We start from the raw sequence: 12,957 nt of genomic DNA, 5'->3' as shown, positions 1-12,957 counted from the left end.
CCAGGAAGGGGGCAGCTAGAGCCTTCACACTAGCCCATGCCCCGCCCAGGAGAGAGAGGTCAGGGACTTAAGGTGGCCAGCCACAGAAAGCCTCACAACTCGGATGAGGTGGCTGCCCCCTGGAGGTCAGAGCTCAGAATTGCTTAGCTAAGCCCCTCAGATGAGGTGAGAAAATCCCTGCCTGCCTGACCCAGGCTGGCTGGTGGCGCTGAGCATTTGAATGCTCTTACCTGACCTGTTCCCTGGGAGAGAAGGGGAGCTCAGGGAGAAGCTCAAGGAAGGGCAGGGGAATCCCCAGGCTTGCGACTCTCCCTGGGTGGCTTTTTCCCAGGGATGGGTGGTTCAATCATCCCCTTGCCTCTCTGGGCATCCATTTATTCAGGACCAAGTGCTACCTACATGCAAAACCAGCTGCTGAAGCCAGACATCTGGTCTACCACCGCTCACCTGGTCTCCATCCAGCCCAGCGTTGCCAGCACCTGGTTACCCAGGAGCTAGGCTGGCAGTCACCTCCACACTCGCCTCATCCCTCCCAGACCCTGGAGCCCTCTAAGCCAGGCTTTTATTTCCCAATGCGGAGGCTACTTGGGGGTCCGGATGAGGGTGTGGTACACAGGTTTGACGATGAGGTGCAGATGCAGGGCATTCTCTACCAGGTACTCGGAGTTGCGCCGCTGCAGATCGGCGTGCGCCAGAAAGTCTCCGGCCTCCTCGCTGCTCTGGTGGAAGCTGTAGGCGTGGCGGACCAGTAGGCGGCCCTGCTGGCGCGCCCCCACCAGCACCGTCTTTTGGAAGCTCACTCCTGCCGCGTCGCCACCGCTGCTGGCCGGGGTGACCACAAGCCGTGGCCGGCCGTCCTCGGGGCGCGCGGCGGGCAGCGCAGTACCCGCGGCGTCTGCGTAGACCGGCCGCAAGCTGACTGGCAGCCAGCGCGGCGAGAAGAGCACGTTCCACGTGATCCGGCGGCCGGCGTCGTGGCCGCTTGGGCCCAGCTGTGTCTGGAAGCTGGTGCTGCGGTCGTCGCGGGCCGGGTTGTTGATGACCCACGGGGCGCCCCAGGCGGGCGCGAGGTAGTTCCGGGGCAGGAAGGCGCTACCGTTGACGTCGAAGAACTTGGCGTAGTGCAGCGGCGAGGCGGCGTGGAACTGGTAGGCCTGCAGCAGGAGGTCCGCCACCGCCAGGCCGTGACGCGCCAGGACCGCAGAGCGTGCCTGCAGCTGGAAGAGCTGCGCCGGCGGGATCATGGGGTATCGGATGGCGCGCAGCGCCCGCTCTGCCACCGCGGGGGGCGGCCGCGCGCGGCCCAGCCACACCTCCAGCGCGTGAAACAGCTCCAGTTCGTCCTGCAGCACCAGGTCCGAGCGCTGCAGGAGCTGTGCCAGCAGCTCGGGGCTCACGGCGCTCCACTCAGCGCTGCCCGCCACGGCAGACAGGTTCCAGGCCAGGAACTGCAGGCAGCTCTCACGCAGGGCCTCGTCCCCGGTGCTCACTGCGTAGTGGTACCAGCCCACCGCAGGGCCTGCGCCTCCTGCCAGGTGTGCACGCATGTAGTCGGCCACGCCTCGCTGCAGGGAGGCCACCCGGTACTTGGTGGCCAGCTTATGCAGTGGAATGGCCTGGGCAAGCAGTACCGTCAGCTCTCCGCAGTACAGGTACCTGCCCGGAGAGGCAGAGAGGTAGGATGGAGTCAGGACAGGGTCACTCCACCCGCGACTTGGATGGAGAACTTTGTGGTCAGGGGCTGGCCGGTGTAACGGCCGCCACTTCCCTCTTAAGGACCCTTCCACACTGTTCCTACGTGACAGCCACTTCTTTGGGTTTCTGGGGGCAGGTGAAAATCACATGTATTTTGAGCATGTACTAGGTGCTAACTGTAGCTAGAACAGATGAAGAGAGGCTCCTGCCAGTGTGGAGTTTGTAGTCTGGGTCCAGAGCCATGTCTTATCACCTCCTAGCCTTGAGCCTGGGTGAATCATTTAACTTCCACCAACCTTGGAATCATCTGGAAAGGAGGAGCAGCATGCACCCCTCAGCGTTAGGGAGACAACAGGAGGGAGTGAAGAAGCTTGCTACCGAGTGGGCAGTCAACACAGCTTCCTTCCTGCCCCAGCCGGTTCTTCTCAGTCTGCTGCTATCCACCTGCTCATCCTTCCTGCCACTGTACCCCTGCTCCCTGGAACACACTTGGCTCTATAGGAGCCCTTCTGTTTTGTCCCCCTTCCTGTGGCCTCCCTGCAGCGAGGTGTGGCCGACTACATGCACGCACACCTGGCAGGAGGCACTGGCTAACCTTTCAGCTCCCTAGCCCTGTGGTTCCAAACCTGGGCAGACCCCAAAACCACATGGGTACTTAAAAAAAAGATTGCTGGTCTCAACCCCTAGACCTGAAATGGACCGTCCAGGCTCAGGAATTCGTAGTTTCTAAAATCTCTCCTGGCCAGTTTGGAAACAGCTCTGCCAGCGTTGCCAGGGGTGGGCAGTGACATCAAACCAAGCAGAGCACGCAGGTGAAGGCAGCGTAGGACAGCGCCGTGTGAGGGAGGGCGGGTGGAGAAGGAGTGAGGGGTGGCGCATTGCTGTCCCGGTGACATGGGGGAATGGGCTCCTGTGACCCTGTGGGTGGAGGAGCCAGGGCTGGGGACAGACGAAGGCCCGTCCCCGCCTTCCCACCTGATGAACTTGTCGAAGACAGCGGCGCAGTCCCGGGGCTCCTGCAGCACCGCCTCGCTCTGGTTGCTCAGCATCTCCCGGAACAGCTCGCTGTGCAGCCCCAGCAGCAGGCGGTGGGCGTGGAAGACACGAACCTCGTCGGTGCCCGCAGCCTGCACACGCAGAACCACGTCGCTGGCATTGCCCTGCTGCAGCAGCTCCCGCAGGCGGTGGAGCAGCATCTGGGAGTGGTCGATGGAGGTGCCCGCCGCCTCCCCGCCCACATCGGCTCTCTGGGCTGCAGCAGGAAGGGACATGGCATGGCCTGAGAAGGCACCTGGCCCCAGGGCCTCCATCTAGGGTGCAGAGGGGCCAGCTGGAGACTCACATGCCTGGGCATGGGGGAGGGCAGAAGGCCTAGGGCGGCTGTGTGCGCATACCTGTTGGTGCCTATGAGATTTGTGGGTGCATGGACGTACGCGAGGCGCGGGTGAGGTGGGCAGGTCTTACGGATGCGGACCTGAGAGGATGCTCTCCTAAGGGGGCCGGTTCTAGGCCCTCTGTGATATCCATGAACTGGTGTCCACGATGCCAGCCACCCCCCAGGAGAGGACTGGAGAAACTTGGCCCCACCCCTCCTGTCTCTGAGCAGGTGTCCACCCTCCCCTCGGAGGAGCTGTGGGAGGGGCAGACTCGCTAGCAAATATCGAGCACCTGTTATGCGCCAGACGCTCTCCTAGGAGCGTGGAGTATGGCAGTGGATAAAGAAGCGCACTTCCGTGGTGCTGGGAGTGAGGGAAGCCCTTTTCCAGGGCCGGCCCTGCCCCTGCAGTTCTGGATCTGTGAGGCAGATAGGGACAGGAGAAAGTCCCAAGGGCCAGCCCTCTCTGGATCACTGGTGTGAGGCTGACCAGTGGGCTCCTCCTTCCCACGGACGCTGCGGCGGTTAGATGGGGACGTGCGCTCAGTTACAGAGAACCCATTGACAGTCGCTGCTGGCAGCTCTCCCCAGCTGAGAGCAGTGCAAGGAGGCTGGCGGAAGGAGCCAGGAGGGTGTCTGACAGCAGCAGATGGCGGCTGGGCACACTCGAGTGTGCACACACACGCGCAGGCTATGGCACGCCTGCTCTGGTGGGGACAAGGCTCACACAGGGTGAGAGACTCAGAGAAAGCAAGGGAGAGAGGCTGGAGTGCATTTCGCAGCCTGCCTGCCCAGCTGTCACTTTGAGGGGCCTGAATGCTAATGGCGTCCCCATTCAGCCTCTGCCGGGACCCAGCTGCCTGGGACAATGGACAATGGAGGGTCTTTTGTCCTTAAGACCCTGCCTGATGCCCAGCCCTCTTCCCTCTCAGGCTGCCTGCCCTCCTCCCTTCTGGGAGGTGTCTGTGGAGCTGTCCAGTCCACCCTGGATGGCTGGACACTGCCCCCTCCCGGCCAGCCGCTAGCAGTCAGGGTCAGAAGGGCCTGACCTTGCACCCTGGCCCACGCCCCACCTGCCCACAGCCCCCTCACCTGCACGAGTGGCCAGGCCCACCAAGGTCAGCATGGTCCAGAAGCTGCCCCAGGACCCAGGCTTGCAGTGGCCTATCCTAAACATCTTTGTGCTCCACCCCCAGGTCCACTGCAGGGACACTGAAGTCCAAGCCACTCTGATCACTTGCATCCCTCCTCCTTATATAGGATCCAGCACAGCGGGACGACGCCCCCCTTTCTGCCGGCCCCCTCCCCCCACCCAGCTTCTGCCATGGATTGGTGGAAACTGGCCCCTGCTGTTGCCCAGGCAACCACTTAAGCCAGAGAGTGGCAGCCACAGGGACTATTGTGCAGCCCTGGGCCCCCAGGGGAACAGATCCGGCACCCTCCTCCCCCACTTCTCCTTATGACCCAGCAAGGCTGTTCTTCTCCCAGAAAGTTTTAGGCTTCCTGAAGGGCGAGCAAGGAGCTCCAGGACCACTGGCAGCCACCAGCCCCAGGGTCCCCAGCCCCTGTCCCAACCCCCAGGCCCAGCCTCCACCCTGGCTCAGAGCACTTGGCAGCTTCGTGCTGAAGTGCCGTGACCAGCCGACCACGACGGAAGGGCCTGGAAGAGCGAAGGAGGAGATGGCTCCGGCTCCCATCTCCCCGCTCCCATTTTGGGGTGGGCTAGCTCTCCAGAGAGGGCAAGATCTCCAACAGGGGTCCCTGGGGTCACTGGGATCATTCTCATGTCCTTTGTTGAAAAAAGTTTCTGGCATGCTCTGGATTGGGCCACGGGCCTTTAGGAAAGATCTTCCCTAGGGACTGTGGCCTCAGCGAGCCCAGGTGGCAGGGCTGGCACAGAGGAACTCGGCCTCCCCCAAGCTCCACTGCAGAGGAGCACCCCTGCCCAGTGCAGGGCTACCCCCCGGTCAGCAGCCCTTGGAGTCCTAGGGCAGCACAGTAGCTCAGAGGGCGTGGGGACCGGAGACCCTGATGCTGGGCTCCCGTCCGCCCCTCTTCTTTCTTCCTTCAATTCCCTCCCCACGTAGCCCCACTCTCCAGGTTCCCGTCTTTGGAAGGCTTCCTCCACCAGTTTCCAATTCTGGCTGTAACCTTTCCCTTCCCCAAATTCCAAGGAGACTTGCAGCACCCCAGGCCGCCTGCAGGGAAACTGAGGCAGAGAGCGGGGTGGTAGTCTCAGCTGGGAAGTACAGCAGTGTGCTCTTCCAGAAAGAAAGGCGACAGAGAGAGGGGCGGTCTAGAGGCCGTGAGAGAGCGTGCGCGAGGGCGGGCGGGCGCTATCCAGGCCTCACCTTTGCACGGAGGGAGCAGGACGTGCCCCAGCTCCTCCAGGGAGGGACATCCTTGAGGTTGATGAATGAGGTGGGTGGCTCCCCAGAAATCCCACTGAGTTCCTCGGAGGCCAAGGCCGGGTTAAGGACGGGCGGAAGGGTCTCTGCCCTTGCTCTCTGGATCCCAGGGCTCAGCTCGATGCACAGAGACCCAACAGCCCACTCCCTCCCTCTCTGGAGCCACAAAGAAAGCAAGAATGGAGTCTGGCACCAGCGTCATCCGGGTTGGCAGAGTCAGAGCTGCCCTGCTCAGCGGAAACCCCTCCCAGCTGCCCCCACTCTAGCGCCTGGTCCCCCTCCTCCAGATCCACCATCCCTTGCCCACTGGCTGCCCGCCTGCCCTTCCTGTGGGCTGCACCACATCCTGGCTCACCCAGCAAGTCGAAGCCTCTGTGCAACAGGGCAGCTCAGGCCCAGAGGCACCCCAGCTTCTGTGCACAGTGCTTGCCCATGGAGAGCTACTGATCAGAGAACCCAGTGCCCACCAAACGGCCATCCCGTAGACATGCCTCTGAACACCAGCCTCCAGGACGATCTGCACCAGCCTCTCTTGAGGGGTGGTTCACCTGCTCAGGAGTCTCTTGTGCTCATTTAGGGAGGAATTCCTAGGGGCAGGCCTGGGCATCTGTATTTTCTAAACACCCACCCCAGCTGATCACTGTGGACTCCCCAAGTTAAAACCTACCTATCCGAGTTAGACAGGTGGCATTCCAAGTGTAAAGGGGAGCCAGGCACAGTGGCACACACCTGTAATCTCAGCAACTCTGGAGACTGAGGCAGGAGGATCACAAGCTTGAGGCCAGCCTCAGCAACTTAGTGAGGCCCTAAGAAATTTAGTGAGAACTTGTCTCAAAATTAAAAAAAAAAAAAATTAAAGGACTAGGGGTGTGGTTCAGAGGTAAAGAACCTCTGGGTTCAATCCCCAGTACCACACACACACACATACACACACACACAAAAAGCGTGAAGGAGCCTGGGAGGCCTCATGTTGCCAAGAAGATCCCAGAAGGTCACCTCTGACTCCCCCACCCCTGAGAGACCTCCTCCCACCATTTCTAACCTCCCTAATTCCTGACCCTTCTCTACCAAGTAGAAACGAACTTTCCAGATACCAGTGTGTCTTTGTCATTTTTTTAGTGTGCACCCTTCAACTTTTTGCACACCGTAGAGTGTGCACACGTGTGCATACGTCTGTGTGCACAGTGTGTGTGTGCACGTGTGCACGTGGAGGAGAGCCGGGGCAGGAGAGAGGCAGCAGGACATTCATCCCGTAGATCACAGATCTGCAGCACCAGATTTTACTTTGCTCTGTGGCCGGGAAGCTCCCTCACTGAGAGCAAGTCTGGAGACCACAGCAAGAAGTTCCCCGAGACAAGCTGGGTGCAGTGGCACACACCAATAATCCAGCCACTCAGGAGGTGGAGGCAGGAGGATCGCAAGTTCAAGGCCAGCCTCAGCAACTTAGGGAGACTCCGCGCAACTTAGCCTCCCTTACATCCATAATGTCCCTATCCTGAGGGTTCTAGGAGTGACTCGGGTACTTCACTGGGAAAGAGGGACTCCAGGCGCCTTGTATCCAGGGGGAAACTCCTCCTCGAGGAGGAATCTTTCCCTGAAATAACCCCCAAACTGTCAGAAGCTGTCCCCCCAACTAGGGTGCCTTCCCGCTTGAGCACTGTCTGTCTGATCCGTGGCCACCTCCTCCATGAAGCCCAAGTGTACAGCCATCTCTTATTTTCCCAGAAGGCTGTGTGAGGAATGAAAAGCAAACAGCTCTGGAGGAGGTGAGGCAAGAACCAACCCAAGTCCAAATTCCAGCTGCTGTACACTAGCTCTGTGACCCTGACCTATTGGCTTAACTTCTCTGAGCCTTGATCTCCTCTCGTGTAGGACGGAGGTAACCTCCTTACGCTCAACATGGTTGGCCTTTCCAACTCCTTGAAGCAGGTCAGTGCCTCTACTCACTCCTGGCCTCCTGGGGCAGGGAGGTGGCGGGCTGGGGAGCTGTCCGTCCTACTTGTCCTTTCCAACACTCCACCTTGGACTTGTAGTGCCTGCCTAGGGTGCCTGGCCCAAGCCAGCTGGGCCTCAGAGGCTTGCAGGATTGGGTACGGCCACCTGGAGGCAGCAAGGCCCCAGCTGTGAGCACCCGGGCGGGCCTTGGGGTCAGGGTAGGTTGGCTCCAGACCAGAGGCCCAGGATCTAACTTAGGAGCCAGGGAGATGCACCCACATGTCCTGCTACATGTTCGAGAGCATTCCAGAGGATGGGATGCGGAAAGTAACGCAGGGCTGGGTCTTAGTTCCCCGGAAGTCCCCTGGATGCCCGTGTCCTGGGGCCCATGGTGGCTGCCCTGGTCACACCTTCCCAGGTGAGGGGAGCTGCTAGATGCAGATTCTTCCTCTTCCAAAGCCACCAGCTCCAGCTGCTGTTTACTGATATTCTTGAGGGCTGCTCCACTTCACCAGGGCGGGAAAACAACAGCCCGTGGGCCCATCGGTCCTGGTTTCCCAGCACCCCTGGCAGCCACTGCACGCGTGGCCACCGCTGCACGTGGCTTCCTGCCCTCCCTCCGGGCCTGCAGCCCCCTGGGACATCCCTCACCCCATCCCAGCCCCTGCTGCCTCTGCCGCCTGACCCCCTGCACTGGGTCCTTCAGGCCTCTCAGGGGATCTGAGCCCTGCCCACGGCAGCCTCGCCTCCCCTCTGGCCCTTCTCCCCCAGCCTCTCAGCAGGGTGCTCTCCCTTCCTGCCCGCAGGCCTTTCAGAGCATGATGCCCACGGATCAGCTGCCTGACTCCTTCCGCCTCCCCCGCGTCCTCACCTCCAGGGTGTGGCTGCCCCCGGGTAAGCTGGCTAGTTTGCAGGGTGCCCTGCTCCACGAGGCAGCCTGTCCAGAGCCAGCTTCTGCCTTCCTGCCGCTTCCCCTCCTTCCCCTTCCCAAGGCACAGACAGACCCCCTAACCCCACGCGGGTGCCAGGCTCTCTGTCCTCAAGCCCCCACCTGGCAGACCCCTTTCCTGCCACAGAGTGCGGGAGGGGGCGCTTTGCTCCTGGTGGGATCTGCTGAAGGCTGCCCTGTGCCTCCGCCCCACCCTCCCTCCGCCTCCCTCCTCCCCGCCACCCCCACTCTGCACGCTGACAGGCTCAGTGCGGCTGGAAGGACCGAGGGGCAAACACCACTTGGAGAGCTGGGGGTGACGGCAGCTGGTGATGCTGGCAGGGAGCTGTGGAGACACCCAGGAAAGCCCCTGGTGACCTGGGGCCCAGGACCCTGGAGCATGGGACTTGAGGGACCGGAGACAGGTAAATGATTGGGGGGTGGAAGGCAGGGGGCAGGTGAGGGACCCTGAGGCTTGAGACTGGCGGGAGCTGATAACGAAAGGGCAGTGGGGTGGGGAACCAGGCTTAGTTGGGGGTCCTCCATCACCTTCGGTAGGAAATCAGAGAACAGAAAAACCTAAAGAGACTTGAAATGTGGTTTGGGGGCTAGGGGCCACAGCAGGTGGAGGCCCTCATTCCCCACTGACCATAGACGGACTGAGTCACCTTACCCCTGGGGACTCAGTTTCCCCATCCCAAACACAGAGCCACCCAGCTTCAGCGCTGCTGACCTGTGAAGCGAGACGCTCTGACTTAGAAAAGAGGGAACCTAGTAACAGTCTCTCCTTGGAGAGGGGGCGGCTGTCGGGTGAGCTGTGCAGCTGCCGGGTGCCGCCTCGCCAGCCACTCCGCCTGCTGATTAAAGGGGCAGCCGCTCCACCCGCTGCAGACCCTAGCTTCCAGTGCGCTCAGTGATCCTCACGCTCCGTCTGCCTCCCTGCTCTGGAGGCTGAAGTCCCCAGACAGCCAGCTGAGACTTTGTCCCATCAGCAGTGTGGGGTAGAATATTCATGGCCATGGAGCCGGGGGTCTGCACCGAGTAGGGTTGAATGGAAAGCTGCTGGCGGCCCAGGTTGGAAAGAAAACGAATGCTCTAACCCTGCCCTTCCGCCCTCCCTAGCTGGCCAGCCGCGAGCAGCCCTGCTGCCCACACCCAACGGGAGTGGGCCAGGCCAGGAGTTCGAAGGCCACTGGCCGGAGAGCCCAGAGAGGTCACCGTGTGTGGCTGGTATCATCCCTGTCGTCTACTACAGTGTTCTGCTGAGCCTGGGGCTGCCTGGTGAGCGGGGAGCTGAGACGGGGTCTTAGGCGTGGCCAGAAATTGGGGTCCTCCTTCAATGGGAGCCAGTCCTCTGCACCGGCCCCTGAGACCCTGGTGGCCCACAGTTCTCCTCTTGCCTTAATGGAGAGCGTGTTCTGGGTCACACAGGAGCAAAGCCTGGAGGGGAGTGGAAGTGAGGCCAGGGACTTGCCACGTGCAAAGCTGACCCTTGCAGAGGGACTGAGAACCCTGCTCAGCTCCCTGTGCATCTGCGCCCAGAGGCAGAGCGTGCAAGGGCTGGGGACGGACAGAGGAAAGGACAGGGGGTCTTTCCTGGGGAGCACCTGAGGCTGGTAAGTTAAGGGCACCTCATCCAGGGCAGCCTGTGCTCCAGAGGACACAGAGTATCTGGAAAGGACCCAGGAGGGGGATTCCACAGGACAGGTAGACACCCGATTGTGTGTTCACCCACGTGTTACCAAGGTAGTCAGTGGCCCGGGGTGTGGAAGGACAGGGAAGGGCTGACAAAGTGGGGGTTTTGTTTTAATTTTGCAGTGCTGGGGCTGGAACCCCAGACCTTGGGCTCTTCCGTTCAGCTACATCCCTAACTGGCAAAGTGGGTTTGGGGAAGAATCTAGAAGCCAAAACTGGCCCCAGCACTGCAGGTGGGGAGGGACAGTGAACACTCTGGAAAGCAGAATCCGAACATCCCCTCTAACACCTCTGGCCTCTCTCTCTGTGACCTTGCCCGCCGTGACCTCTCCCGCCATGACCTTGATTGCCCATCAGTCAACCTCCTGACCACAGTGGCGCTGGCCCGCCTTGCCACCAAGACCAGGAAGCCCTCCTACTACTACCTTCTGGCGCTCACAGCCTCAGATGTCACCACCCAGGTGGTCATTGTGTTCATGGGCTTCATCCTGCAGGGCGCCCTCCTGGCCCGCCAGGTGCCCCAGGCTGTGGTGCGCGTGGCTAATGTCCTGGAGTTTGCTGCCAACCACGCCTCGGTCTGGATCACTGTCCTGCTTACTGTTGACCGCTACAATGCCCTGTGCCACCCCCTGCGCCATCGGGCCACCTCGTCCCCTGGCAGGACCCTCAGGGCTGTGGCCATCGTCCTCAGCGCTGCCCTGCTGACTGGCATCCCCTTCTACTGGTGGCTGGACGTGTGGAGGGACACGGGCCCCCCTGGCACGCTGGACGAGGTCCTCAAGTGGGCCCACTGCCTCATCGTCTTCTTCATCCCTTGTAGTGTTTTCCTGGTCACCAACTCAGCCATTGTCCTCCGGCTACGGAAGAGGGCACAGAGCGGGCTGCAGCCCTGGGTGGGCAAGAGCACGGCCATCCTCCTGGGGGTCACCTTGCTCTTTGTCCTTCTCTGGGCACCCCGCATCTTCGTCATGCTCTACCACCTGTACGTGGCCCCCGTCCACCGGGACTGGAGGGTCCACCTGGCCTTGGATGTGGCCAACATGGTGGCCATGCTCAACACAGCGGTCAACTTTGGCCTCTACTGCTTTGTCAGCAAGACTTTCCGGGCCACTGTCCACCAGGTCATCTGTGATGCCCACCTGCCCTGCACCCTGGGGTCACGGCCAGAGGGCATGGCAGGGGAGCCTGTGTTGAGGCCTCCAGAAATCCCCAAGGGGGCAGGATGGCAGAGGAGCGTGTGACTCGCCTGGGCCTGCCTCCCACTCCCCGGGCTTCCAGTGGCAACACTGGGGTTTGACTAGGAAGATAATCTTCAGGACTGGAGGCCTTTCCTAGCCAGGGGTGCTACTTGGGGAACAGAAGTCCCCAGGGCGTGCTGGAAGAGGGTGGTCTTAATGTACATTGGAGGCCCCCAGACCATCTTGGCCATCCCTGGGGGACACAACCCCTCAGGTGTCAAACATCCTGGTTTGATTGTCCATTACTCCATGCTGGGAGCCAGAACAGATTTGGGGGCCCAGAACAGGCTCTGGGGCTGAAGTTTTTGTTGTTGCCATTGAGGATAAAGGAAGTGGCCTCTCAGCCCTGGGGTCCAGGAGCTCAGGAAGGAAGCACTAGGCTGGAGTGGCCCCGACCCTCAGAGCCCATTCCCCTGGGAAGGTCCTTTCCTCTAGCATGGGCAGAGAGGAGGTGGCTGAACTCAGGGGCTGGGAGGGGCTCTGCCTGGCCCCCGCCCAGCCTCTGAGCTGCGAGTCTGGGAAGGCAGCCGGGAGAACGTGGCAGATGGAACTCCCACCTGCCCAAGCCTTGGGTAAACACATTAGCCGGCTGAGCTGGGCCCCTTTCTGCTTCCCGGTCAGCCTGAGCTGACCTTTCCCCTGAACGCAAGGTTCAGGCCCAGCCTCAACCCCCGCCCCCACCCCCACCCCCACCCCTCAGTGGGTGATATGGGCTAGAGAGCTAATGTGCACCAGGCATACAACTGGTGCAGAATAAATGTCCAGCTCCCCCCTGTGCTCTCTGCTTCCCCCCAGAGCAGGGACATCCAGAAGAGGAGTTTGGGCCATGCCACGAAAGAAGGTGGGCAGGTGCCCAGTTCCTTAGCCACCATACTCGGCTCCAAAAAAATGCTGAAAACCAAAACGTCATTCCCAAGAGTGCCACAGACACATAGTGACACAACCTGACCTGAACCGAACTGATTTCCAGTCCTGGTGTGGCCGTGGTATGTGAAGGTCGCTAAGAGGAGGCAGGGTAGACCTCTCGGGGTGCGGAGACAGGCTAGACGGCTGGGGCCGGTGTGGGGCGGGGCAGGACTCTCGCGTTCCTGGCTGTCAGATGACTTATTCTATCACTGACCCTTTGTTAACATTTGGGGATGTTATTTGTCAAATACCTCTCAATTCTTCCCAAACCTATATATGATTTCTGCTGGTTTGGGAGTTGGTTGAAGAATTATTTTCTGGACTCATGCGTATTAGTGTCCTCTGTGTGTGTGTGTCAGAGGTGGGGGGCTCTGGGTGTAGCATCTACCACTGAGCTACACCCCTAGCCCTTTTTATATTGAGACAGGATCTTCTAAGTTGCCAAGGCTGACCTTGAACTGTGACCCTTCATCTTAACCTCCCAATTAGCTGGGATTACAGGCATGCACCACTGCGCCCAGCCACATATTAGTTTTCTGGGGCTACTGTAACAAAGTACTTCAGACCCGGTGGCTTAAACGACACAAAGGCGTTTTTTTGCAGTTCTGGAGGATAGAAGTTTAAGATCAAGGTGTGGACAGGCTAGGTTTCTCCTTCTTCCTTCACTTGCTAGCAGTTGGCTGCCTTGTGTCCTCATTTGGTTTTTCCTCTGTGCACCCAGACCCCTGGTGTCTCTCAGTGTGTCCCAATCTCTTCTTTTAAGGACACCAGTCAGCT

The 12,957-nt window shown here is 60.4% G+C and overlaps 2 protein-coding genes across 3 annotated transcripts; one reads left to right on the top strand and one right to left on the bottom strand.

Annotated features, from left to right (window-relative positions):
• Nucleotides 1–331: 331 nt before the first annotated feature.
• On the bottom strand, nucleotides 332–5,619 carry Btbd17 (BTB domain containing 17). 2 transcript variants are annotated; one of them, XM_047546256.1, is made up of 3 exons: nucleotides 5,422–5,619; nucleotides 2,671–2,947; nucleotides 332–1,656 (listed from the first exon to the last, which is right to left on the bottom strand). In XM_047546256.1, the coding sequence occupies exons 2-3, from the start codon at nucleotides 2,889–2,891 to the stop codon at nucleotides 582–584; spliced, it is 1,296 nt and encodes a 431-aa protein (XP_047402212.1). In that variant the 5' UTR covers nucleotides 2,892–2,947; nucleotides 5,422–5,619; the 3' UTR covers nucleotides 332–581. The 2 variants fall into 2 exon arrangements, with proteins under 2 accessions (XP_047402212.1, XP_047402211.1); XM_047546255.1 differs by lacking the exon at nucleotides 5,422–5,619 and adding an exon at nucleotides 4,163–4,286.
• Nucleotides 5,620–8,673: 3,054 nt separating this feature from the next.
• Gpr142 (G protein-coupled receptor 142) lies at nucleotides 8,674–12,496 on the top strand. Its single transcript, XM_047546257.1, is given in 4 exon segments — nucleotides 8,674–8,701; nucleotides 8,704–8,766; nucleotides 9,464–9,622; nucleotides 10,394–12,496. Coding segments are annotated over 4 exon segments (1,134 nt in total). The 3' UTR covers nucleotides 11,278–12,496.
• Nucleotides 12,497–12,957: the final 461 nt, after the last annotated feature.

Source organism: Sciurus carolinensis, chromosome 3 (assembly GCF_902686445.1).
Source record: "Sciurus carolinensis chromosome 3, mSciCar1.2, whole genome shotgun sequence".
In the NCBI taxonomy this organism is placed as follows: domain Eukaryota; kingdom Metazoa; phylum Chordata; class Mammalia; order Rodentia; family Sciuridae; genus Sciurus; species Sciurus carolinensis.
The sequence above is the reverse complement of the archived record's forward strand: the minus strand, read 5'-3'. Positions and strand labels throughout refer to the sequence as shown.